This window comes from Sporothrix schenckii (genome assembly GCF_000961545.1).
Source record: "Sporothrix schenckii 1099-18 chromosome Unknown Cont49, whole genome shotgun sequence".
In the NCBI taxonomy this organism is placed as follows: Eukaryota; Fungi; Ascomycota; class Sordariomycetes; order Ophiostomatales; family Ophiostomataceae; genus Sporothrix; species Sporothrix schenckii.
Genome location: NW_015971150.1, coordinates 2,169,706 through 2,189,441, shown reverse-complemented (window position 1 = coordinate 2,189,441; position 19,736 = coordinate 2,169,706). Strand labels below are relative to the sequence as shown.

Here is a 19,736-nt window from a genome sequence, read left to right as displayed (position 1 = left end):
TGCTGTTGAAAGAACCACCAACCGCAGCAACCACCATACGACAAAGAGCATTCGGGGGTGTTCAACACGAACCTTTGTCCACCAGCCTGCATCGCCATTGGGCGTCTTCGAAAGTAACAAAACCCGCACCACGCCGCCGTCAAACGCTGGTTGAGGGGAAATAAGAAGAAAGATAGATCGTCTTGTTCAATCATGAACAGCATGGATATTTGCAGTTCATACCTTTTTCGATGAACAAATTATGACTGTTGTGCCTTATGATCTGTATTTCGCATCGCCATACCCCTTGCCCTTTTAAAAGTGACGACTTTCTTCTCTAATTTGTTTTGTTTTCTACACTTCACAAATGAAAACCCCACTTAAACACCAAAGTGCACCCGTTGCAGCAAGAACAGCTGATAGCAGCAACTCCCGCAAACACTGTCACAGCCACAACCACAGTCACAACAGCACCATCGGGCACTTCTTCCAGGGCCTCACACATCGACTACGAAACGACACACCAAATCGCGCCCAGCAACAAACGACAGCCAGGAACAGTTTCCATATCGTGCACCTCCCTGACCGTCCAGTCGTTCCTATCCTGCCATCCGACGCCCCATCTGAAGACGAGTGCCGTGTCCTATTACAGGAACTCCAGGCAGGCGACGGCTTCTTCAGCCAAAGAGCGATATCCCACCAAGAGGTGAGTCCATAAAGGGAGAAAGCTAGAATGATGAAAGGCCGAGTACGTGAGCAGGCGGAGCAGGTCGCGCATACACAAACAGTTGTGAAAACCCAAGAGAAAGGACCCTCTCCGCGCAAGCATGCTCCAGCCTCGTCATCTTGTTTTTCTTCACCTTCCAGGCGCCAAACTTCCCATTCGGTGATCCCCCCAGCACCTTTGACAGGCAGTCGCACTTCTCCACGCAAAATAGCGCCCACTTCTCAAGCAAGATTCACGGCCGCTACATCATCTTCTCGTACCTACTCCTCTTCCGCGGCACCAGGTCCAGCCACTTCAGCTAACACAGCGCGTCACCACCAGACAAGAGTTTCACTCCCAAGTGATCTTCCGCAACCAACATGGTCAACAACTAATGTTGCATCGAGGCCCAGTACTCGCAGCAATACCAGCACCGTGAGGAGCAGAACAAGTGGCACAAGTGGCACCAATAGCAGCACTGCCAGCGGTGGCGACAGCGGTGATGACAGCCGCATTCAGAGGGAGCCAAGCAATAACAGCAGCCGGTCTACGCAACCCCGGAGAACGTCGGGGCGACCGCCAACACCCATCCACGTTAATACGGCGAGATTCTATACAAATCGGCCCCTCCCGCACATTCCCCAGTCGCCAGTCCACCCGCCGTCACCAAGCCAACAATCGCCTCACCAGCCGCCATCACGCCAACAGACACCGCGCCAGATTCGTCCTCCGCCTCCCCTCTCTGCGAGGCCGCTTCTCCAGCGTCGCCCAATCTTGCCACCCCATGAGCTGGTTTCGTTCGCCGAGCGTGTTGCCCGCGATCAAACTGGCCAAAGCATTAACCTTCCCCAGCCCGTCAGAGTCGGAGTTTCCAACAACGTGCACGTACTTCCACCTCGCCAAATCCTAATAGACAGCCAGACATATGATGAGACGCATCCTTCCAGGAATGGAAACTACCAAGGACAAACGGGGCCGTTGACAGGCGCAGATAATAACATGACGGGACAAATCCGAGGTAATACGGAGCCACGATGGCAAGAACGAAAGCCGAGCTCCCCGCCGCGCCCACCGCTGCCACCACCACTCTATCCGTCTGCACCGTCCCCGTCACAGCGACCGTTGTCACTGCCTCAGCAATCCCAGCACAAGAGAAAAAACAGTCTACCACGGCATCCCGAGCTCTGGGTGCCCCGAATCTCTTCGCCACTGCGGCAAGCACAGCTCTCGAGCCCGTATCAGGCGCACAATCTGGAACCGCAAAATCTCCCGAGCCCACGGCCAAATTCAGCAGACGTCTCTCCACTAACACCACCTCCCCAGTCCCCGGCGCGTGACAAAGCTTTGAGTCGAGAGAAAAAACCGCTTTTCGCGATGCCCGATACCGGACCTCAGCCGTCCATATACGGCACACAGGATCCTGCCATTGTCGAGGCCCTCCAGGTCGCCGAGGAGGAAAAAGGCGAACCCCTCCTCGAGTGGGAGAGTGAAACAATCAAGGCAAGTAGAGGGAGCAGAACGAGGCCTCCCAAGGTCCATTGTCGCTCTGTATTTTGCCGCTGGGAGAAAGACCCCTGTGCTAACCGTGCGGCGTCCGAGTCGTCTTCGACGGCTCTCGCCTTTTTGCTCAAGTCCATGACCGGTATGCCATCCAAGGAGCAGAAGAAGATGTGCATCGTGTCCATTGGCTCTGTTAGTCAAAAACGCCTTCAGCCGTCCAAAGCAGTTGCCGCTGTGACCACTGTGCCTGTAGTCCTGGCCGTCGACTACGAGGCCCGGGCCCAACAGGCGCTTTTGTACGAGAATGATGGCAGCAGCAACGACGGCAGCAGCTGTAGCGACTACACGACCATATGGCCAGAAAGCTCGTACTATTTCAGCAGCAACCCGGGGACAGTCATTGAGAAGCGGCACCGCAACCAGCCGACACCCACAAACCGAAGCAGCAGAAGCAGAAGCAACAGAAACAGCGCGGAAAGCAACGCACTCAAAAGAGAATCACACGCCTCGAAAACAACCGAAACGTGCCAGGTGCACTTTTCTCCACCGTTGTAATTTAGAATTAGTTTATGGTCGCTCTGTTTTCTTCACGTGTTCTCTATATCCCCCCACAACTTATTGTTTATAAAATGCAACGCCTATATTATTCCCAGTGTAATCTTTATAATATCAAATGAGACCGTATGTCTCGTATGGTACTTTACCAAAACGCCTTCTAGTGTATCATGTATGTAATTCGTGAACTAACCCCACCTGTCCCAGCTTCTTCTCCCTCATGCAATCTTTGTAACCGCCAACGCATCCGTCGCTGCGCCTGCGTCGCCGGCCAGGGCCACAAAGTCGCCCGTCTGCAACTTTTTGGTCCATTTAGTGCTCTCATATCGGGCCAAAATCATCGTCATGCGCAGGGGCGCGTGCTCGCTCAATGCGTGCTCGTCTATACCCGGTGCCACGGGCGTAATTGTCCAACGGCCAAAGGCCCAGTTGAGAATGTAGCGTGCTGTTCCCGTCTTCCCTGTCGAGGCAGACGTTTCTGCTGTTTCTTCTGTCGATGGGTTCACATTGATACTGTCGTCCGAGTTCGCAAGCTGCGACGCCGATACAGCATCGACGGAGAGCACGGCCTTGATGCGGTATACCTCGTCCTTGGAAGCCGACGACAGCAGCTTCGACAGCTTGGCGACGTCCACAGACGCGTTTTCGCTGTCCCCCTTGAGCGTTACAGAGAGCACCTCGACCTCGGACTGGTGGTCGTCCTTGTGCTCGTGGTCGTGGTTGTGGCTGTGGTCGTGGCCGTCTGCAGAGCCATTGGCATGGCCATTGCTGTCGCCGTTCAGCTTGGGCGTTCCATCGCCTAGTGCTTTGGCCAGCAGTCCGCCATCCACGCCAAAGACCAGCCCCGCGTCCACCCAGCCGCGCCGGCTCTTGACCCACGCCACGTCGTCTGTGTGCAGATCGCCGAGCCGGTCCAGGCACACATCAAAGCGCTGCTCGTTGCACGCCTCCCACTTGTTGAACACAATCAGATCCGTGTACCGCGCCTGCAGCTTGGCCGTGTAGCTCGTGTCCTCGTAGCCCGCCCAGTTCTCAACATCAATCACGCTGACGACGCCGTCGAGCGCAAAACGGCCGCCCGTCGCCCGCGCCAGGCGGTTGACTTCGAGCGCCAGCGTCGCGGGAAAGGCAGACCCAGACGTCTCGACGACAATGCGCGACGGGATTCCTGCACCGTCGCCCTTGTCTGCCGTCAGCTCCTCCAGCGCGTCGCCCAGCTGGCCAACGAGGTTGCAGCAGATGCAGCCATTCAGCAGCTCGCGGACACCGGCGACTGCGCTCGACGCGGCAATCTGGGAGTCGACAGCGAGGTCGCCAAACTCATTCTTGAGCAGAGCCAGGCGGTAGTTGGGGTTGGCGGCGCGCAGCTGAGGGATCAAGTTGAGAATGAGTGTCGTCTTGCCGGACCCGAGGAAGCCCGTGACGATCGTGATGGGAATCGGTGCCATTTTAGTTGGTGAGATGAGAAGGTTCGCAGAGTTTTATTCGTTACTGTCCTCATAGAGCATGATATTGTCGAACAAACCAAAATGGGGAAAAAAAGGAAAGAACATGCAATTTACAATCCCAGGAAAGCAGTTATGATGTGTATCGCAACGGATTGTCCAAATGGTGGGATGTTGAGATATTTTGTGAAACCCGCTCTCACCGCCTTCTAGTTTAGGTAACTGTACCTGACTACAGCGGATTCTGCCGCTCCCGCCGCCCAAGTGTTGGCTTTTGTCAGACATCCAGACGGCCAGCATAACAAAATACGACAAACTACGGCAAGAAGTATCTCATACTAGGCATATTTAAGAAGAAACGGCAAAGGATCATTTCGTCGAGTGCGAGTACACTTAAGTTGGGTCTTACCGTTCATACTGTGCTTAGACGGCCATATCAGAAATGACGTCATAACTGTGAAACGCTCTTTCCTTTGGCGGATTTAAAGTTCAGTGTCAAGTCCCTGAAAATTGGTGACTATTAAGGCAGGAGCAAGCAAATCATGACAATATTCATTCCACAAGCGACAAAAGCGCGTCAAAGAAAACGTGTTTTAATTGAAGAAACGAAATATTGATGAGACCCATTGGGTTCGGTTCAATCCAATAAGTCCAAGACAATGCCTCCGTAAAAAAGATGGCTCACCAGGGCGATGAGCAAAGAAGCGACCTGAGGAAAGGGTACAAAAGGTCGTGAAGCGAGTGAAAGAAAAGAAAAGGCCCAAAAGTAGAAAAACGACAAATCAAATTCCCTTAAGACAAAAGAAATCAAGTAACAGCAACTCCTTATGAATCCATTATGAATGACAAAGTCGGCGAAGAATCCCAAGAAGATATTTACAGAAGGAAGGGGCCGACCAGCAGGAAGGCAGCGCCCGCCAGGGTCAGGGAGTTCTTGAGCGTGGCCGAGCCAGCCGTCACGACCGCGGTAGCATGAGCCGAAGCGCTGGCCGAAGCGCGCCCACCCGAACCAGTGTTGGTGCCGTTGTGCCAGGTGCTGGAGCACTTGCCGTTGATGCAGACGGTGGTGCCGGAGTTGCCGTTGGAGTTGGCGTTAGCATTGGCCGACGATGACGACGAGCCGCCGTTGCCACCTTTGCCGCCAGCGTTCGCGTTCGCATTGGCGTTGGCGTTGGCAGAGGCGCTGCTCGACGAGCCGCCATGGCCGCCCTTGCCGCCAGCATTGGCATTGGCATTGGCGTTGGCCGAGGCGCTGCTCGACGAGCTGCCATTGCCGCCAGCGTTTGCGTTGGCATTGGCGTTGGCGTTGGCAGAAGCGCTGCTCGACGAGCCGCCATTGCCGCCAGCGTTCGCGTTGGCATTGGCGTTGGCCGACGCACTGGCCGAAGAGCCACCGTTGCCGCCAGCATTCGCGTTGGCATTGGCCTCAGCGTGGGCATCGGCAGAAGCAGAGCCACCGCTACCGCCCGCGTTGGCGTTGGCATTGGCATTGGCGTTGGCCGAGGCGGACGAGCCGCCGTTGCCGCCCGCGTTGGCGTTGGCAGTGGCGTGGGCTTCGGCCGCGGCCGTGGCGGTCACACCGTTGCCGCAGATGGAGACGCTGCCGGTCTGCTTGCTGGTCTCCACGGGGCAGGTGATGGTCACGGGAGTCTCATTGCAGATAACAACGGTCTCGACAAAGTTGGGAGGGGTGGTGGGCTTGGTCCAGCTACCCGAATCGCCGCAGACGACCTCAATGATGGTGTAGGTGGCATCCCAACTAGTGGTGGCATCAGCAGCCTTGGCACAATGAGTGTAGGTGGTGGTAAAGGTCTCCGTGGTAGTGGCAGTGGTGGTGGTGGTGGTGGTGGACGGGTAGATGGTACCGTTGTGCACGGCAGCGCTGGACGAAAGAGCAGACATTTTGAATGTGGTTGTGGGGGTTTGTGTTTGAAAAAAGAATGTGAAGATAAGCAAAAGTAGAAAAGATTAAAAGAGTGGCCTGAGCTATAGAGCTGCAAATAAACGAGTGACTGAAAGGAGTGTCGAAGAAGATAATTGTCGAAGCTTTGTTGGATGATGAGAAGAACGAAAGCTGGACGAACAACAGGCGAGAGAAGCGGCCTTCATATAGTCGTTCAGAAGGACGGGCATCGCGAGATCGTGCCTCGACTAAAACAAGCAACATGCGAGGGAAACGCCGGCGAAAGGGAGGCACGTTGCTGCAGAATCGCGTGCCTGGAGCACTGTTCATTAGGCAGAGAGCAAGAAGTGCGGAGATGCGTCCGTCGTATGATTTTTTGGCATTGGTCCAGGGCGTGAAGAATGGGCGGGAAATTCAGTCACATTCTTAGCTGCATCAGACGATGCCTCTGTCGAATCTACGGGTTGCATCGGGGCCAATCGCATGTGCCACAGCAGAAGCATTCTTGGGCGACCGCTAAGGCCTGCAGAGGCATCCGGCGATGCATAGCAGCGCTGGCCTCGCTGCCATGCGATTGTGGTGTCAGAATAATTAAGAAGAATTAAGACCATGAAAAAGAAATGAATACGAGACTTGGCCGCCTGTTCTTAGATCGTGCACCCACATAAGGACGATCTGAAAAGGACAAAAGACACAAGGCGCGAAACAGAACACTGGTTCAGACGAATGACAAAGTAAAAGCACAGAGGACTATGGAAACACGCGCCGCCGCTAATGGAAAGTGGTGAAATCCTGCATGTTTGTGCCCATTGGTACAGCTGAAGAGTGGCAATGTTGACGATGTTGACGACGTTGACGATGTGGAGTATAGTCACAGGCCAGCTTGACAGGTTCGCTTCCAGACCAAGAAGCAACAACATGTCCAAATAGCTTGCGTACTTTGCAGCGTGCGAACGACGATCTAATCAGCGTCCTCGGAAAGTCTACTTAGCTGGTCATGAGTAGTCTCCTTATGCTTACCTTGACAGCAAGGGAGACCACGATGCACGGTGTGCTGACAACAACACGCAAGTTGGCCAGGAACGTGGCCGGGAGCTGGTCCCGCACCAAAGTGTTAAAAAGGCCTACTAAAGCCATACGCAAAAAAGAGATGAAGCGAGGACGCCAGGGAGATCACACCACCGCGGCTGACCGGTATGCGGCTCGCAAATGAAAAGCAAAAGTACAAAAGCAAACGGGATAGAATGCAGACGGGGCAAATAAGCAAAGCAAAAACGAGACGAGGAAAGGGAGACGCGACTTTGCTTTTCAGGGTCGCTGCATTCTGTGTCAGCCGGGCAAACGAGCAAATGACATCGCAGTCAGGCATAGTACTTCCACCTTCTGTTTGGCCGCCTGGTCGTCTTCGACATGCCGCTCAAGGCGCGCTTATATTTATCGCTGGAATTTAATCCGACTTAAGCCCGTCATGTTGCACTCGTATTATTCAAAGTCCGGCCACGGAATGCATCGCAAATTGGCTGTGAACATGCGGGATACGGGTACGCAAACACGAAGCGTGCAGAACGAGGACATAATCTGTACGTCCTACGTTGTCCCGGTCGTGAGAAGAATAGCCAAGGCGCTCAGCGTATGGTACGATATGCAAAACTGGCGATGCATGACTGGTTCTGAGATGTATCCGAAATTTCGACATTTGCGTGCTCATGGCCCGAGGGCGAGACGACAAACTTCCTATCGTGGACTTCAATCTGCAGAGGGATCCCTTCGGAGAAGGAATACAAATCTAGCAACGCATCACCGTGGGTTTGGAATTTCGAGATGATGGTCGTGGCGCCTCTGGGTATACTTTTTGATCTGAGGGAGAAAAAAAGAAGAGAAGAAAGCGAGAAAGATTTTCGGCGGCAGGAATGCAATGAAATAGTGGTTCTGGCAGGAGTGGGGCTCTGCTGCAAAGGCGGTGGAGGAAGGTGCGTGCAAACAAAGATTCAGCCGCGTTTTGGTGGACACGTGACTCTTATCCACGGCCACAACTGCCAATCGATAAGAGCAAGGCGCCACTGGCGTCCAACATCCAACGTCCAACGTTCTTTCCTCTTCGTCGTATTTCTCCAGCCCATCGCCCCAGCTGCATCCAGACTCGGCAGGACCTCTCACCTCCATTCCTCTGGGCTTGGGGTATGCGTCTTGCGTTTCTCGCGCCTGTCTACACACAAAACAACCGGCGCGCGTCTCTCGAAAACACAGCACTCTTTCGCGTCGGAACCGTGTTCTCTGGTCCCCGGGACCAAGGAGCCGTCGTTCCGCGCTCCCCGTCACAAGACACAAACAGTGTCCCACATAGGTCCCTGCAGGAATTAGGTTCAAGAACCGTTTAAGTTTTGTGGGGAGAGGCTTCCCAGCCATACCAACATACACACACACGTTTACGTCCATAAACACTGGCCATGCCGTCTGGCGAGTACGCGTCTGCGAGCGGCGGCGCATTGCGGCTGAAAGGCGCCAAGGTGGAGAAGCACAGAAGCAAGAAGCACAAGAAAAAAAGAAGCAGCCGGGACAAGGACACGGAGGGCAGCCGGGCACGCCATGCTGAGGACGAGCTGGAGCAGGTGGTCTCTGGCGGTGAGGACCGGGACAGGAAGAAGCAGAAGAGCAAAACGAAGGACAAGGAAGGCAAGGACGGCAGTGACAACGAAGACTACGACGATGACTATGACGACCTGAAAAACGACCCGTATGCGCGCATGACGCCTGCAGAGCGCCAGTTCGCCGAAGCACAAGACAAAAAGGTAAGCCAGTCGCCCGTGCGCATGCGGGGCTAGTGTTTGGTAAACGAAGTTGCGATCGTCTCTTTCCTCTGCTAACCATTAGATCCGTGATTTGATGCACGCATCGCCCGAGGAGGCACGCGCCGCACGCCCTGAGCTATTCAAGTCCCACAAGGAGCGGCTCGCGGATCTCAACAATTACCTATCACGCCTTAGCGAACACAACGACATGCCCAAGATTGGCCCGGGGTAGAGGGAAAGAAGATCTCAGGTTGTAGAGCCAAACGATTGGCGCAGTGGAAGGACGGGAACAAAGGTCTGTTGGAATTTGACAAGAGAAAACAGATGGGAGATCATAACAGAACGGTGATGCTGGTAAAACTATTTGCTTTTAGGCGTCCATTGGTTTGTTGATATAATTTCTTATTTTGGCGTACATGGTATACCGCGGTTTCGAAGGTGAGGCGTCCTGCTTTTTGGCTTTTTTGAAAATATACATTTAATTTATAGCAATTAAAGGTTTTGGCTTTTTGGTCTTTTTATAACTGGGGTGATTGGTTCAATTTCTTTTGATTTTTGGCATTTTACCTATTCCGGGGCTTTTCATACATATATTTTTATATGACTTGCATTTTTGTTCGCTCCGTTTCTATGTCTTTATTTTTTTTTTAAAAAAAGAAGTTATCATTTCAGGATTTAAAACGATCCTTCATGCTGCCGTTTTATTTATCCACTCCGGGTTTACAAGAAACAATTTATTAACTCTAAACTCTAAATCTTTCTTTTGTGGGCACATCCTTTCGTCTAATTGTAAACATATAACAAGGCCATGGACAGTAAACATTGTACCATATCAGTGTCGGTACATAATTCGATATCAATGTTTTTACTCGTCTAGTTGCAATGAACGCCGCCGTATGTTGTGTTCCCAGAGACATTCGCCTCTCAGATCTCCGTAGGAAAAGATCTACAGTAACAAGCTCCGAGGCCAGGCACCGCCATCCCTTTCTTCGTTGGACAACCAAAATATCCAATCCGACCCCGAAGCAAGGAGCATAGTCTCGCGCGTTGTGCCATTGCGTGTTTTTCTGTACTCTTTATTTCGGAACTGTCGACGAAAGATTAGAGCAATGCTAAAATGCATACCGTTAAGTAGCAGCTTCCTCACCCACGAGTCTTAGACTTTGTTGCTGCGTGCCAGAGGGGATTCTTCAGACATTGTGGAGGAGAGTATTTAATTTTAACACACTGCACAAAATCATGATTGTCCGCCGTGCCAGAGGTACTCTTCGTCCGATTGTATTCTACAATTCAGGTGCAAGCTTCGAAGGTCGCTGTACAGCTTGACTGTCAGGCATGTGTGGCACATTTTCGTCCACGAATCAGCTTCTAGTCTCCACGGCCCGTGGTTGGTTGGATTTTGAGCGCGCTGGGTACTTTTCAAGAACGCGTCGAGTATCTTTTGAACTGGTTATTAAACTGTAGTATTCTATTCTCCGTGTTTTGTATGTCCTGCGACCTATGTAGTACTCGTGAATCCAGAGACCTAAAGAGGCTATTCTCGATAGGAATAAAAAAGCAAACTCAAGTCCAATCAAACAATGATAAACGCCCCGTCCATGCAAAGGAATGTGGTAATGTGGTGTAAAACAGGCTCAAAGAAAGTAAACAGTTTGGGCTGACGGCAATGATGCAAAAGGAGTGACAAGGAGGGGGAATCAAAAGAGAGAGACAGAGAGCAGTAGCAAATGATGTAAGGAAACGACAAATTAGAAAAAATGAAATAGAAAATTTGAGAGCGGGAGGATCGTGATTTAAAAGGCCATAAAGGGCAGCGAGCAGAATTGAGCACATTGCATCTGACGCGCCGGAGGAAAGGATAACAGAAGGGAGCAGAAACGCAATACCCAAATCGCCCAGTGAACAAAAATTCAGGATGGCCACAGGTAAGAGCAATGACAGGCCGCTGTTTGTGGGGTAGGAATCGAGGTCTGCCAGTTCTGCACCGTGTCATTGCCTGCAGGTGCTGATTTGATCTCTTGTCATTTCATCCCCAACGCCTGTTCGTCTGCGATGCTTAGATTAGCATGGCACCGACAATGACACCGGCGACGGCCTCGGCGAAGCGGGCTTTGTTTCCGGCTCCCATGGGCACGGCGGCACCCGTTTGCAGGGTGCCCGAGTTCGTGGGAGAGCCGGCAGAGTTGGTGGGTCCGGCACCGACAACGGACGTGGCTGTCACGACGGTGGGCGTGCCGTTGACGGTCGACGTAAAGACGTTTGTGACCCTCCTGCCGGAGGTGGTCGTATCCGACGAGCTGGACTTGGACGTGGTGTGTGAGGACGTCGACGAGGCCGATGTGGGTGAGTTCTTGGACGTCGACGACGGCAGTGACGTCGTACTGTCGCTCTTAGTCGGGGTCGAGGAGGGCGTGGAGGAGATAGGTGCGGTGCTGGACGTCGAGCTGTTCAGGTCGCGCCGGGCCAGCTGGACAATGGATGTTGCCAAGGCGGCGTTCTGACGGTGGACGGCCTCGAGGGCGTGCTTTTCCGAGGGGTAGACGCCATGCTTGTAGGTGTTCGGCAGATACTCGTGCAGCAGGTCGTGTAGGGCCTCGGGAGAGACGGCCTCGAGCAGGCGAGAGAAGCTGCTGCCGGTAGGAGCGGCGCCGTCGGCGACAACAACCGCGGCGCCGTTCCGGTGGGCACCGCCAACGCTGTGGGCACCGCTGTGCTTGCTGCAGGGGCGGGCGTGACGAATGGTGCCGATGGCGAGGGAGCCGAGGCCGAAGACGGCGATGCAACAGGCCAGGACGAAGGCGAGGGTCACGGTGACGTGGACGACCTTCTTGGCCTTGGCCACACGGCGTCTGCAGGCATGCGAACATTTGGACTTTCGGCTGTCGGCGGTGACGGTGGTCGTCGTCGTCTCGGCGGCGTGGGCAAGCAGACGCTTCTCGTCCTCTGCTGTGGGATAGGAAGCCATTGTGGATGTGGTGATGTCGAAGTAGTGTGGTGAGGTGAATGAAAAAAGAGTTGAAAAAAGGAAGAACGGAAGAGAAAATACAACAGTATAGAATATGTGGTCGAGAGCCCAGGGAAATGGGAGTCAGCCTCGTTTTGTTGACCTAAAAAAAGCAGGCAACACAGATGTGTGTGTGGGGGTCGTTGACACACGGAGTACAAGTTCCAGAGGCACCAAGTACGGAGCCACTACAACGCAGTGTCACTGTCGTCGGGACAAAGAGTAGTTGCTGTCTCGATTCTCCGACTTGTGTACGGATGGAAAAGCAAGTGGCTGGCACAACGAATTTCTCGTATTTGGCTCTGAGGCAGACAAGGAGCGTCGGGAAGGGGCGTATGCCAGGTAACAAAGAAGAAACGAAGGATGCCAGGGGTCTAACGTAAACAGTGAAAGAATTCGACAGAAAAAAGGAAGCCAACGCGAGAGGATTGAGAAGAATCGAGGCAAAAATAGAAGCAAGACAAAAGAACGCAGAAGAGAACCAGAACGAGGTTTTTGCTGGGATCGCGGAATATGGCATACGAAGGGGAGATTGGGAAGGAGGTCGGGACATGAGTACGGTGGCCTTGCCGTTTTGGCCGGGCCAGCCGAAAAGGGAGAGAGCGATTGGCGAGGGAGCTGCCAAAAGGTACAAGTCAGGGGCAGGCCCAATGCCAGCCAAATGGAGACACCCACGCGAAAAAAACACAAACTGAAGAGGGAAGGCGCCACCGAAACAAAAGTCGGCCATTTTTTTTTTTTGGAAAAGGCCAGACGGCGAACCAAAGAGCACTCTCCACTTAGCGCCGTGGCAGTCTTCAACCAACACTTTCTCAGCTCTCCTTGCAAGTCTTGACTGGTGGTCATCCTGGACGTGGCCCAGGCGCTGCCTAGGGGCGATAGTCTCGATCCTTCTTCCCTGGGTCGCGGCTTCCCAACGCGAACGGTAGGGCCAAACGAACAAGGCAGGAGGGTACAGGGCGTGTCTGTCCCTGTTCTACGAAGTACGTTGGGCGGTGCTTTTTTGCTAGCGACGCATGCTAGCGGGAAGCTGCAACCAGGAGGGAAGGCAAAGCTAGGGAAGGAGCCTCGTAAGATAGTGCAAGAAACGACGCTTCACACGACTTCGACGTATGACCTCGTGGAGTATTTCGTACTATGTAAGATATCGTCTTACCGCACATAAAGTGTGGTTGTTTGTGACAATAAGGAGGTTGAAACACATAGGATACCTTGGCAGGATACGAGCTGTCCGAATACGGCGACAACTTACGAAGTACGACACAGTGAGGACAAGAATGCGTGGCAGGAGCATGGGCGACGGGTTGGTTGCATGTTTTGCGAGTGCTCTTCGTTCTCCCGCCTGCTTCCTCTCGTGTTGGTGGCCTCGTATCGGACGAGGCAAACCAGGACGAAAGGCAGGTTTTCGTGCCTTTGGGGCCTTTTTCGGCAGCAACGCCAAGGCCAATGTGGCCGGGCTGCGTCAGCCGTTCGGTGTTGGAACCCAGCCAGCCAGCCAAGCCAGGCGGACCCAGAAGACAGGCCCAGAACGGGGCATGCAGGACCCCCACCGCATATGCAGGTAAGTCGACGCCCGGGCATTTCTTGACAAAAGGACCTCTCAAGGTTGATGACGTGTTTGGCTTTGTGAGCTTCGTTGACATGTCAAAACAAAAGAGCGAGTTGACCGCCTCTTTTCGCTCTTCACGCGATACCATCCAGGACAGCTGCTGTCTATGCGTTTTGCTCTCTGCATTTCTGTTTTGGTACCTCGTCCCCCCTTACTTTTTGATGTATGCGGCCTGGCTCACGATGTGCGGACAAACGGAGAGGCGTCATGACATTTGCCATTGCCGGATTTGCAGTTAGCCCCAGCTGGAGGACGAACGCAATGGTCTGTCGAAAGATGCAAAAGCCTGCTTTTCCCATAACCTAGGCTTACCAGACCACAACCGCTGCTGAAACGAGCAGCGTGTTTTGCTGGCCGACGTTTGTCGGCATTCCGTCCTGAACCAACGGCAGTCGAAATCTGTGGAAATGGTGGTGAATATTGATACTGTTTGGTGACGGGACACGATGCAGCGTCCATACCGCTCTGTACATTTGAGCATTGGAGATGGTGAGATGCGGATCTGGGAAGTTTGTTCGGCTCCTGGCTGTGCAGGGCGAGTTAAGTGCAGCGTAAGTGCGAAAGTTCCATTGCAAGGGGTGTTTATTTTTGGAATACCGGGCTAAGTGCTATGGTGTAAATCGTACAGAATAGATCGCCGAGATCGCCGCTTTTCAATGGAGCATGAACCGAGATACGTTGTCAATAACACATTTATCTGTTTTTTTATGTTCGGCAACTTTGCTTTATGAAAAAAAAGAAAGAAAGAAAAGAAAAGAAATATGCAAAGAAAAAATGATTTGATTTGATTTCTTTTTTTCTTTTTTCTTCCTTTTTCTCATCCTTTTTTCTTTTTCAATTTTCTTTTTGTGCGTTTTTCTTTGAAAAAAAAAGTAAAATAAAATAAAAAATAAAAATAAAAAATAGAAGAGACGAGTAATCTCTTTTATTATTATTATTATTATTCGCCTTTCTCAGCCAATCCTGGCTATTGGCGTCTAGCTAGGCAGAACCCTCATGGGGAAAAAACTACCACAGTACTACGTGTGAACACTTTCCGTGTGTCGGGTGTGTGCAGCGGCCCTCTATAGGTGCCGTTATATGGTAGCATAATTAAACAAAATAAACAATTCAAGAGAAAGAGAGAGAGAGGAGGGAGAGGGAGGGAGGTGGGGTGGTTAGTCCGGTGCCGATGTTTACTCAAGCTCCCGGGCTAGCCGGTACTCCGGTAGTCTGTCGCTCCGGATAAGCCACCGGAGGAGGGGTCTAGCCATTAGTCCGGAGTGTAGCCGCCGGTGTAGCTCGTCGGTGGTGCGAGGCCAATCGGGTGGCCGGGGCGGGGTGTCGGTGCAGTCTAAGAGGACGTGGGTCGCGGTCTCTTCTCCGGCACCGCATTGGCACTCCGGTGTATCCACCGCCTTCCTCTTAAAGAGGTAGGCCCGAAGGCCGATGTGGCCGGAGCGAATTTGTGTTAGTAGGCTACTTTCAGCTTTAGTGAGGCCGTGGTGCCGGCGCCGGATGGCTGAGGCTGTCCAACACGGCGTTTGATTAGCGGCGGTGCGGGTGTGGCCCGAGTTGTAGCTCGTTGCCACCGGTCCTTCCACCGGCGGCGCACGGTGGCCCACTCCACCTCCTCCGGAGTAATCTCTTTTACACCATAGAACAATGGTTAAAACGAGTGTACATATAGATTTGTCTGACCATGTTCATCCATCTGCTGCAGACTAAAAGATATCAACTTCTTCCAATAATACTTTGTGTCATCAACCCAATAAAGCCGCAGGACAACTGCTTCACCAGCCACAACTTGGCTACCTATCAACGGCTCTTCGGCAAGGATTTACTTTCCTATCGGATATTTAATGCTTCATTCGACGTATATTGTCGTCTAGTCCAGATACATGTGCCAAGCCACAACGGCGTTAGAGACGAGTCTGTGTTGAGCAACAAGTAAGCTTTGAGATTCACAGAGGTGAGATGCATCACCTGATATTATCGGCGTGCAATCTTGAAAGTCGGCCGCTCTTTATATCCCTTGACAGGGAGAGCATCAAACAACACCGTGTCGTCAAAATGAGGAAATCGTATTATTAGGTGTCAGATGCACACCAATAGCGCTGTTAACCGCGCTAAAGTCGCGGAGCTCCCATTCTAGCCGCGTCGCTAGCCAAGCCCAATAATGTCGATAAATGTGGCCAAATCACAAGCCAAGCGCACTTTCCCTACAGTGCGACCATTCTTCCGCGCCTGCCATTGTGGGCCACCAACAACTTACGACGAAAGACACAATTGTGGACATCACCAGCTTCGAGCCTCTCTTTCATGTGATTTGTCCTCCACCAAGCCGCATCGCACGATATCAATGACGGGCCGACTAGCTCACCTGTGCCACCTCTGTCACATTTAGCATCTCACCCTCTTGGTGCGTATCCGATCTTTTCGACAGCCTGACCTCGAGCCATGTAACTGCGCACGACCTCTCGTCATCTGGATTTTGCCGTCCCAACGGCCCGACCGTCTTCGGCCTCCTTCGGCTCGAAAACATCGACACATCGATCAACACACCGCAGCTGTCCCTGGAAGACGCCGCGACTGCGACAAAAGACATCATGACGGCCACCGACGGCAGCGACGATGCGTCGGACAGCTCCGTATCGAACGGGTTCGGCGGCATGGGCGGCGATGGCGGCGGAAACGAGACGATGGAAATCACAGCCTCGATGGCATCAACAATGTCGAAAGCACCGACGGGCGAGCCACCAATACGAGATCCAGACGATGACGACGGCCCCCCAATACCACATGATGTGAGCGGACTGCGGCTGCTGTCCCGCTCGCCGCACCCCTACCACCACCGCAACAGCGACCTCCTCCACCCAGCCGACCGCATCGAAGCGCATGCGCACGCAACTGAAATAAACAACACACACGACACGCCCGACACACTTCACACAGCTGGTGCAGCTGACACATCGCACCCGGCCCATGCTGCTGGGTTCCAGGCCGTGGTTGGGGCCATCCCGTCCCCTTCATCCGCACTGTCGCTGGCGTCGTTTGCGTCCGGGTTTGGCTTCTTCAAAGACTCGTCGCCCGCTAGCGACAGCGGCACCGAGGCCGACGACGAGCACTTTCTCAAAGGCCTGCCCGCGCCGCGATCGAAGCCACACAAGGGCCTGCGCGGAATGAACGAGGTGCTGTCGGGCATTTCGACGCCGCTACTGCCCGTGCCGCTACATAGTTTCGGTAGTGGTGGTGGTGGTGGTAATGTTGGCAGTGCCCACGAAAGCGAGCAGCATCGTCGTTCACGAAGTGGGAGGAAAAGGACAGGGAGGCTGGAGCAACGCGACAACGGCAGCGGCGTGGACACGGATGGCGGCGATAGTGTGGCCGGCAGCGTCTACAGCTTTGTGGGGGACGACGCGCAGGACAAACAACTTGATAGAGCTGCCACACCTGGCCGCGACGTCAACGCTCACGGCGAAGGACGGCGTCCACAGGGCCACACGCCCATATCCCCGCAAACGCTCTTCCAGAAGCTGAAGCGCGATGCCGTCGCTGCATCTGCCGCTCTCGACAGTCGCGACAAGGATCGTCGTCAGGGCAGGGGCAGCGCCGAACGCAGCCGCCGCCGCCGCGAGATCGTCCGCCGGTCCACCGAACTGCTGCTGCTCGTCTCGTTGGCCGCCCTGCTCTTCTCGAACCCGGACGTGCGTCCCTTGCTCCTGCACTGGCGCTACGAGCTGCAGGCCGTGACGGCTGTCATCGGCGGCCTGCTCTTGCTCTACCCATTGCGTCTCATCCTCTGGGTGCGCCACTACGAAACGCGTGGCAGAGGTGACAATGCCGAGGAGCAACCCCCGAGCAACCCTCTTCGCCAGCTCATCGCCATCCCGGCCTCTTTCGACCCGGCCCCTCTCTTCTACCCGCTGACCATTCCCGTTTTCGTCTCCTTTTTGCTCGCCACGCCGACTTTGCACGCGGCTCCCCTCCTCAACCTCGTCTTGAGCATCTGCACGCTGCCCAGGCCTCTACTTCCCTTCTCGCTGTCCACGGAGCTCTGCAGCCCGGTCCACTGGACCCTCTCTATCGTCCCTCTTACGGTTGCTGAGGCTCTGCCCTCGTCCTTCAAGGGACGCGGTTTGCATTCCACCATTCAAACGCCCGTCGCGCCACTCTCGCCCGACCTGGCCACCCTCATCTACCCGTTGCACCAGACCTTGTGCTGGCTGCTGCACGACTTGACGACGACCAGCCTGCTACCCGCCGAGCTACAGCTGCTGTCCGTCGCCCTCATCAACCTGCTCTTCCTGGCTACCTCGCCCCAGGCCGTCATTCTGCAGGCTCTCCTCTGGGCCGGCGGTGTTAGCATCCTCGTACTCGGCGGTGGCGTTGTCCGTCGCGGCATTCTCCTTGCCCGCATCCCTCGCTGGCGCTTTCGAAGGGACGATCCCAGCGCCCAAAAAACCGACAGCCTTTGGTGGCTGCTGTCGCCTGCCGCTGTCGTGAGCCGTGTCTGGGCCGAGCTCAAGTCGCTGCGGCGCGCGCGACTCGAGTTGATGTATGGTCCAGGCCCGGGCGGCTCGGACTTCCGAGGCAACAGCTTCGGCGACTCGGACGACTCAACCGACAATGGCAACCACTCGCCGCCGCGGGATGGCGGTGTCGTGGACGGAGCCGCATGGAAGACTATGCCGCACAAGATGCCCAAGATGCCCAAGATGCACAACGCGCCAAAGACTGTGAAGCGTTCTGCGACCGTGGTGGCTGCCAGATCGACCACCGCTCCTCTCGATGCGACCGCCGAAGGTGCCAACGCTGGCGGAAGACCCCGCCGACACTCCACTACGCAAACCGTCACACATACTCCCTCTGGCCGCCGCAAGCGCGCCACCTCGCCCACCATCCGTGCCTTCTTCTCCCTCACGCACGAACAGGCCGTCCGTCGCAAGTGGCTCTATGCCGCCTTCCTCTACGCCTGCATCGCCTTTGTCATCCTGGCCGGCATCCGTCCCTATGTCGCGGCATTTGCGCTGCACGGCCGCGACCCCTTTGGCTGGGCGCTGGGCTACCTGTTTGGCGACATCGACTGGTTCCGTCTCGAAGTCGTCAAGACCAACCTAGAGGGCTGGGTGTGTTTGCCGCCGCGCACGGTGTCGTCCATGTCCTCGGCCCCCTGTCCCTCGTGTGCCGCCGGCTGGGTCGAGCACATCCGCCAGGCCTGGCTCGGCGCCGCCACCACCCGTCTTCTGCTCGCGGCCTACTGGTGCATCGTCATCGTCTTTGGCCTTGCCGTTGTCTTCACCTTGTCGCCCGTCTACGAGGTCGACACCCGCCGCAAGGTTTTTCACTTTATGATGGTCGCCATGCTCTTACCCGCCACCTTTGTCGACCCGGCCTACGCCGCCCTCGCCCTCTCTCTCGTCCTGGCTGTGTTTTTGCTGCTCGACCTCGTGCGCGCCAGCCAACTGCCGCCCCTGTCGCGGCCCATTGCGACCTTCTTGACGCCCTACGTCGACGGCCGCGACCTGCGCGGCCCAGTCGTCATTTCCCACATCTTTCTACTCATTGGCTGTGCCATCCCGCTGTGGCTGTCCATGGCTTCGTTGCCGCGGATGCCGACGACTCCAGACACGCCCGGACCATCGGAAACATTTGGCATACCCAGCGACGGCTGGAACGTCCCCACGCGTGATGTCAGCATGGTTTCCGGCATCATCTGTGTCGGTCTGGGCGACGCCGCCGCGTCCCTGATTGGCCGTCGCTGGGGCCGCCGCAAGTGGCTCTGGGGCGGCGGCAAGAGTCTCGAGGGCAGCGCCGCGTTTGCCCTGGCGGTCTTTGCGGGCCTGATGCTGGCGAGTTTGTGGCTGCGCGTGGGCGGATGGGCAGCAACGGGGGAGGCCCTTGCGCCTGTGAGCGTGAGTGCAGCAAGCGTGGGAACGGAGGCGACAGGTGCAAGTGCAGCGAGCACAAAAAGCCTCGTCCACACTCTCAGGGCCGCGCTCCCTCCCTCCCTCCAGCGCGTCGTGTCGTGGATCGGGTGCAAGGCTGCACAGTCGGTCGCGCCCCGCGCCGCCGTGTGTGCCTCCGTGGCCAGCTTGACCGAGGCCGTGCTGACGGGTGGCAACGACAATGTTGTCGTGCCCGTCATCTTATGGACATGTGTCAAGAGTTTTGGCTTATAATGTGGTGTACGCAAGCCCTTTCTATACGCGTCTATGTGCAACGATACCCTTTCAGCATGTTTTTAAAAGTAAACAGATATACAAT

General features: G+C 54.8%; 6 protein-coding genes across 6 annotated transcripts; 3 read left to right on the top strand and 3 right to left on the bottom strand.

The window, feature by feature from the left end:
- Positions 1-346: 346 nt before the first annotated feature.
- Positions 347-2,740, top strand: SPSK_04993 (uncharacterized protein; the record flags this gene model as incomplete). The annotated part of the gene is made up of 3 exons (XM_016731750.1): positions 347-685; positions 847-989; positions 1,099-2,740. 3 exons carry the CDS (start codon positions 347-349, stop codon positions 2,738-2,740), a joined length of 2,124 nt encoding a protein of 707 aa, XP_016583227.1.
- A 218-nt stretch (positions 2,741-2,958) lies between these two features.
- SPSK_05344 (uncharacterized protein) lies at positions 2,959-4,188 on the bottom strand (the record flags this gene model as incomplete). The annotated part of the gene is made up of 1 exon (XM_016732093.1): positions 2,959-4,188. One exon carries the CDS (start codon positions 4,186-4,188, stop codon positions 2,959-2,961), a length of 1,230 nt encoding a protein of 409 aa, XP_016583226.1.
- Positions 4,189-5,061: 873 nt separating this feature from the next.
- SPSK_05421 (uncharacterized protein) lies at positions 5,062-6,087 on the bottom strand (the record flags this gene model as incomplete). The annotated part of the gene is made up of 1 exon (XM_016732169.1): positions 5,062-6,087. The coding sequence occupies one exon, from the start codon at positions 6,085-6,087 to the stop codon at positions 5,062-5,064; it is 1,026 nt and encodes a 341-aa protein (XP_016583225.1).
- A 2,448-nt stretch (positions 6,088-8,535) lies between these two features.
- On the top strand, positions 8,536-9,109 carry SPSK_05601 (protein FAM32A; the record flags this gene model as incomplete). The annotated part of the gene is made up of 2 exons (XM_016732344.1): positions 8,536-8,877; positions 8,960-9,109. The coding sequence occupies 2 exons, from the start codon at positions 8,536-8,538 to the stop codon at positions 9,107-9,109; spliced, it is 492 nt and encodes a 163-aa protein (XP_016583224.1).
- A 1,824-nt stretch (positions 9,110-10,933) lies between these two features.
- On the bottom strand, positions 10,934-11,842 carry SPSK_05473 (uncharacterized protein; the record flags this gene model as incomplete). The annotated part of the gene is made up of 1 exon (XM_016732219.1): positions 10,934-11,842. One exon carries the CDS (start codon positions 11,840-11,842, stop codon positions 10,934-10,936), a length of 909 nt encoding a protein of 302 aa, XP_016583223.1.
- A 4,236-nt stretch (positions 11,843-16,078) lies between these two features.
- Positions 16,079-19,651, top strand: SPSK_04855 (phosphatidate cytidylyltransferase; the record flags this gene model as incomplete). The annotated part of the gene is made up of 1 exon (XM_016731617.1): positions 16,079-19,651. The coding sequence occupies one exon, from the start codon at positions 16,079-16,081 to the stop codon at positions 19,649-19,651; it is 3,573 nt and encodes a 1,190-aa protein (XP_016583222.1).
- Between the last annotated feature and the right edge of the window lie 85 nt (positions 19,652-19,736).